General features: G+C 42.5%; 1 protein-coding gene across 2 annotated transcripts in view; it reads left to right on the forward strand.

Annotated features, from left to right (window-relative positions):
* Positions 1–7,126, forward strand: part of BORCS5 (BLOC-1 related complex subunit 5) — a 100,376-nt gene that overhangs the window by 63,862 nt on the left and 29,388 nt on the right. For both annotated transcript variants that reach the window (XM_028491024.2, XM_007112998.2), the window contains exon 3: positions 1,962–2,119. In XM_028491024.2, coding sequence (XP_028346825.1) covers positions 1,962–2,119 — 158 coding nt within the window. The remainder of the gene's footprint in view (positions 1–1,961; positions 2,120–7,126) is intronic.

The raw sequence follows: 7,126 nt of genomic DNA on the forward strand, positions 1-7,126 counted from the left end.
CTGCATCGGCAGGCGGACGCGCAACCACTGCGCCACCAGGGAAGCCCCTGAACATTTTTGAAATGACAAAATTTTATTTATTTATTTAACTCTCCTTTATTCTTTTTTATTCTTAATTAAATTTATTTATTTTATTTTTGGCTGCGTTGTCTTCATTGCTGCCCATGGGCTTTCTCTAGTTGCGGCGAGCAGGGGCTACTCACTGTTGTGGTGCACGGGCTTCTCCTTGCGGTGGCTTCTCTTGTTGTGGAGCACGGGCTCTAGGCACACGGGCTTCAGTAGCTGTGGCTCGTGGGCTCCAGAGCGCAGGCTCAGTAGTTGTGGCGCACGGGCTTAGTTGCTCTGCGGCATGCGGGATCTTCCCGGAACAGGGCGTGAACCCGTGTCCCCTGCACTGGCAGGCGGACTCTCAACCACTGCGCCACCAGGGAAGCCCCTGAAATGACAAACTTTTAGAAATGGTGAACAGGTTAGTGGAGGATTGGGGAAGGCTTCCCAAGACAAACTTTGATGTGGGTGAGTCCATCCTGATGGTTCCCAGCGCACGTGCTGTTGTCGTGTTTATTTCGGAGGACCCGTGTTGTGCCCTTGGCTCTGGTGTGAGGGTACTGCTCTCAGTGGGGTGGGGAGTGCCTGAGAGCCCCAGGGCCCTGCTAGGGATTCTCTGAAGGCAAAACTATTTTCACAGTAATACTTAGACATTTGCTAATTACTCTCACTCTTTTACAAGTGTACAGTGGAGTTTTTCAGAGGCTACATGATGTGAAATAGCAACAGATTAAATGCAGAAGCACATCTGAGAATCCAGCTGTTTTCTATGAAGCCAAGACATTTAAAAGACTTACAAAAATGTCAACGAGTGCCACTCTTCTCACTTTTTTTTTTGTTTTGGGGAGTAGAGTTATTTTCTTTAAAATATGTTATTTATGTTAACATGTAATGGGATTATTATTTTTTTAATGCTTTAATAAATATTCAAGAATTTTCTGTTTTAATTTTTAACAGATGAATATTGATTTAAACTACATACACAAGTGCTCTTTGGGGGTCCTCAGTAATTTCTGAGAGGGTAAAGGGGTCCTGACACCAAAAAGTTTGTGAACCTTCAGGGTGCCAGTAAGCCCTTGACCAGAAGTCAGGAGGCTTGAGTTCTAGTCAGGACTTTGCTGTGTGACCCTGAGCACGTCATTTAGCCTCTTTCATTGGTATTTCATCTTTCGTAAATGCTAATAATTATCCGGTTCTACACACCTTAAAGAAAGGGAAGATAATTCTGTGTGAAAGGCTTTGAAAATATAACGTCCAGTTCAAATTTAAGGGAATTTAATAGTTACACAACTAAACTGATGTTGAAAGAGAATGTAAAGGTTGAGGCTTATGGTGTGTTAGTGGACATCCTGTTCACCTTTTAAATGTTTTCCTTTTTGCATCTCCTCCTAACAGTTTCCATATATATATATATATATATATATATATATATATGTATATATACACATCCTTTCTGTTTCTCAGACAACCATTTTAATTAGTTAAAGGAATTAAGTAGGTACATCTTCCAGATTTTTCAGTCAAGAGGAGGTTTATACTCCTGATGCTTTAAAGTAGTGCCGTAAGGTCAGGTGCTCTGTCTTGGAGAAATCACTCATTATGTGCCTTTAGGAAAGTTACTTAACCTCGTGGCGTCTTGGGTTTCTCACCTATAAAATGGGGCTAATAATAATTTACTTTCCTGAGTGATTATATGAAAAGTAATGCGCAGGAGGCACTTTGCCAAGTGCTTGGCACATAAGATGCTCCGTAAATGATAGTTGCTGTGATCGTCACAGGTATATGACAAAAGATGCAAGATTAAATTTAAGCCTCTTACCCTGCCTTCAGTGAACTTGTTATTAAGCTACTTTATTCACAAGCTTATTAGTAATTTCCGTTTCATTTGGTTTTATTCTTTTTTTGCTTCCAAGGGCTGTTGAGTGGCCAGACTTCTCCAACAAACACCAGACTGGAGAAGTTGGATTCTCAGCAGGTGCTGCAGCTCTGCCTCCGTTATCAGGATCACCTCCGTCAGTGTGCAGAGGCTGTTGCTTTTGATCAGAACGCTTTGGTCAAACGAATCAAAGAGGTAACTTATTGTGAGAAAATATCATGGCTGACTCAATCTTGTGATTCCCTGTGACTCCTGAGTCCTTTTCTCCTGGGGTGTAGAGCCAATGATCCCAACCTTCTGGGAAGTAGTCATTTTCTATCTAAATGTCTTGACATCTGTCCCCATTGCTTTGAGAAGATTGTCTTTCCCAGCAGTGGAATGTGATGGTGGAAAAGAGTGGTCCATGGAGTAGACTAATCTGGAGTTTGAATCCTGGTTCACCACTTATTTGCTTGGGAAAGTTACTTTACTTCTCTTGGTCTCAGTTTTCCTCATCTGAAAAATGGGTCTAACCGAAGTAATCTACCCGCAGGGTTGAGTGAATATTAAATTGCTAAGTAAGTGTTAACTGTTATTAGTATGTGTGAAGTCCTTCCATACTGATTTGCTTTGGCTAACATTAATTGATTTCAGCCCTTTCCTGCGTGTAATTCATATTTTGTTTTCCAGTTGGGTATCAGTTCTTTGAGAGCAGGAGCCCTGACATCTCCCTCAATTATATTTTTCACTGTGTTAGCAGGAAAAGCTCGGTGATTCTTACTGGTTGGATGGAAACTATTATGCCTACTTAACCCACAGGGTTTTTGTGAGGAAAGACACAAGATTATTCATGTGAAAGTACTTAGTAAATGAAAGAGTGTGGTACACATGTTGAGTAATTATGAATAACAGAAAGTAGGTACTCTTTTAAACATTTAAATATATCACTGATTGGGCCACTGCATGGCACAACTCTGAGAGCACCAAGGTATAAGTAAATACGTTTTCCAAAGTTTTCAATCAAGAAGGGGTTTCTGTTCTGTTACCTTGAAGTAATGTCATAAAAAGAAAAGGTCAGGAGCTGTATCGTGGAGAAACCACTTACGTGAATGGCAGTGCCTGGAGTTTAACAAAATAGTCCTGATCATTGACTCTGGCAAGAGAAGGTGGACATGAGGAAATACACAAGGAAAGGGTGGAGAATCACTGCAATTAATGATCAGTTTGTAATCTCAAGGATGTAGTATGTCTACAACTAAGTAGTCGTTAGTTATACTGATAGATTTAAATTTGTCAGCACCTCCAGTATTTTACTACTTACCTTTCATAAAATGATGTATGCATGTATGCTTCTCTCATGGACTAAATACTTTTATATGGAAAACTATTAAATATGACCTTTTATTTTGGTTGGCATCTATGTGGCCTTTCAGATGTTATATTTATTTTACTACAATATGATCTAAAGAGCTTAAGTCCCAAACGTGACTATGCACTGGATTATATGAATTATTATTATTGGATTTTGTTTCTTTTCATACTGAATTCTCCTCTCCCCCAGTAGGTCTAGGACATGGTCTGCAAATCATTATTTTAATAAACTTACCAAATGATACTAATGCCATTCTCCATTACCTGGGATTTGGGAACCACTGGTCTAGAGCATTGTTTTCCAAAATAAGTTCCATAAAACTAGTTCCATGTAAAGAAGGTCAGACTTTTTGCATATTTCATAACCACCCTTGGAAAGGCACAATGCGTGTTATCTTATCAAAAAAGTTCTTAGGAATCTTACAGTAAAGAAAATCAGCACTTTTCAAACTTATTTGATTTCGGAACCCTTATCTTAGGTAACATCTATTAACATCTTATAGAAGTAGTGTTTTTTAGAGCATTCTTTGGGAAAATACTTTTGTGGATGTAAGACCTTATCATTTTGACTGTGCTAGAAATTAATTATGATATTAACTTTCATAAGATTTTAGAATAAATCAGCTTTTTAATGCTTCCTGTCTTCTTTTTGAAAGGTCCTCTACTCCATTCCTGTCATTTCATAGTTAGGAAAGTGTGGTACAGAAAGATTAAGCGACTAATTCATTGTCAAGGAGCTGGGTAAAGTATTTTGTAGCTGATAGTACCAGACAGAGCTCATAATTATACCACATTTTCAGGACTCCAGAGCAGTGTTTTTTGGCCCTGAATGAGTGTTAGAATCACCTGGGAATTTTCTCCTCCAATATATATGACGGAAAATTTTACACACACACTGAAGTAGACAGATACCCTTCCTGTCCTCATTGCCCAGCTACTACAGATATCAGCTTGTGAAGACTCCTGTTTCATCCACACCCCGACTCCCTCCCTGCCACCTTCCTAACTGGTTTGTGTTGCAGGAAATCTCAGGCGTATCATTTCATTCATGACTATTTAAGTATGCATCTTTAAAAATAAAGGACTCCTTTAAAAACCTTTTTAATTTGAACTCCTTTTAGACTTAGAGAAAAGTCACAAACATAATTCCAGAGAGTTCCTGTATGCTTCTCACACGGCTTCCTCTAAAAGTGAGCATCTTACAAAACCTTAGCCCAAAGACAAAACCAGGAAATTAACATTGGTACAATACCATTAACTAAACAGGGACCTTATTTGAATTTCACCAGTTTTTCCACTAACGAAAGACTCCTTCTCAAAAACACAGCCAGAGTGCCTTTATCATACCTAAAAGATTACCCTAACTGATTCAGTATAGCTGAGATGCTTTGAAGAAAATACTGATGTGTAGATCTCACTCCGTAGCAATTAAATGGAAATCTTGGAAGGCTGGGTTGGTGGGAAGGAAGCTGGGCATTGATCGGTGCTCATGAACGTGCTCTAGATCAGGGGTCCCCGACCCCCGGGCCCCTGTTGGGATGGGGCCGCACAGCAGGAGGTGAGCGGCAGGAAAGCGAGTGAAGCTTCATCTGCCGCTCAGCATTGCTCCCCATCGCTCGCGTTACCGCCCGAAACATACCCGCCCCCCGCCAGTCCATGGAAAAGCTGTCTTCCACGAAACCGGTCCCTGGTGCCGAAAAGGTTGGGGACCGCTGCTCTCGAGGGTTCTCATGTGTGACCAGGGTTGAGCACAGTGCTGTGGAGCGTTCACTGAAAACCAAATTTGAACTGAGTCTAAAATTCTGCTTGAGGAGGCTTGGGGTTCACTTTGAGCCGTCAGTAGCGACCCAGGATTGTTACCAAGCAGAGAACAGCACTCCCGGTGGGAGCAGCACCTCGGTAGTTCTCTTAGGGCCGAGGAGGTGAGCACTGCTTTAGATTCTTCACTGAAGACCTGTCTTCTCTGTTGGTGCGAACTCCTGAAACATACACATCCATGTGCGCTCAACTTCAAACCTAAGGGTTGAAATTCGTCACTTCCAAATGAATAAAGCAGAGGATGTAGTTTTGATCAAACACCAACTCTCTGATATTATTCCAGATGTTTCCTGGAAGTTGAGTTGCAAGTGTGAGGAAGTAACATAATGCTCTATGTGTTGAAAAGTCAGGGAACTTAATAACCGTGGAGAATGTGCGTTAGTGGAAGTAGAACCCGGGTCAAGCAGAGGCCCAGAAAGCTGCAGCACTTGTGATCACTTACATTTGGATCAAAGGGAAACATGGCTGTAACAGTTTCTGATTCAGAGAGAAGAAAATCAAGGAGTTAGCTAAGCTTTCCTATTCTAAATTTGGATGATGCTTTTGAATAAAAAGTTGATGTTTTACAAATTTCTGTGTAAGAGAGGCGTGGAAGTTAGGGGTGGTCTTCCTTCACACCAGAGTCTTGTACACTGACCACTAGTTTCCTCAGTGGCTTCAGGATGACCCTCAGCCAACCAGCCAGCATGGCTGAGCAACTACTGCTGACCAATTTAGTGTGAGGTCCTTTCAGGGTTACAGAGAAACGTGACTGGTCCCTGCTCGCTGAGAGCTTAGTCTGGGTGAGGGCATGAAGGTACACAGAACAGTAAGGTGAAAGATACAGTGCCATCAATGGAGAGTACTCAGTTGTGGTTCACAACTGGAGTCCTAGGAGAGTTAAAGATCAGGATATCCTGCGATATAGCGGGTGAGGCTGAAGCCACGCCGTAAAGGAAAACCGGGATTTGGGAAACGAAGGGAGAGAAAGCAGAGAGCGCTGCTGGCTGCAGGAACAGCTGGGAGTCTCGGAAGAAAATTAACTTTGGGGCTTCCGGGGACAGTGGAGAAACTAAGTTTGTTCCAAGAAATCTCTCCATTAAGAACCACAGATGTCGGAGCTGGAAGGACCTCAGAGACCTTCTGGTCCAGGACCCTCATGACACACAGATGCAGAAATCGAAGCCTGTTAGAGAAAGTAAGCAATTAATCCATGGTCACAGAGGAAGATAGAGGCTGAAACTACTGAATTAAAAGTGGATGGAGATTGGGACTTCCCTGGTGGCACAGCGGTTAGGAATCCGCCTGCCAGTGCAGGGGACATGGGTTCGGGCCCTGGTCCAGGAAGATCCCACGTGCCGCGGAGCAACTAAGCCCGTGCGCCACAACTACTGAGCCTGCGCTCTGGAGCCCGTGAGCCACAACTACTGAGCCTGCGAGCCACAACTACTGAGCCCGCGAGCCACAACTGTTGAAGTCCGTGTGCCAAGGGCCTGTGCTCCACAACAAGAGAAGCCACCGCAATGAGAAGCCTGCGCACTGCAACGAAGAGTAGCCCCCACCCTCTGCACCTAGAGAAAGCCTGCGCGCAGCAATGAAGACCCAACGTAGCCCAAAATAAAAATTAATTAATTAATTTTTTAAAAAGTGGATGAAGATCAAAGGAGGTTTGGGGTGTTTTTTGCAGGTGGTATATTTGAATGTGCTTCCGGGTTGAGGGGAAGAGATGGAAGAGAAGAGATGGAGGGTGAAGGATAGAAAGGGGATTCTGAGAGTGAGGTCTCTGAGGCAGCAGGAGAGGGGGGGACTTAGAGCCCTGAGGGCATTTTTTTTTGAGAGAACAGGGAAGATCTAGGCAGGTTTTGTTTTTTGTTTTTTTTTTTTAAATTAATTAATTAATTAATTTTTTTTGACATCTTTATTGGAGTATAACTGTTTTACAATAGTGTGTTAGTTTCTCCTTTACAACAAAGTGAATCAGTTATACATATACATATGTTCCCATATCTCTTCCCTCTTGCGTCTCCCTCCCTCCCACCCTCCCTATCCCACCCT

This window comes from Physeter macrocephalus, chromosome 6, assembly GCF_002837175.3.
Source record: "Physeter macrocephalus isolate SW-GA chromosome 6, ASM283717v5, whole genome shotgun sequence".
Classification (NCBI taxonomy): domain Eukaryota; kingdom Metazoa; phylum Chordata; class Mammalia; order Artiodactyla; family Physeteridae; genus Physeter; species Physeter macrocephalus.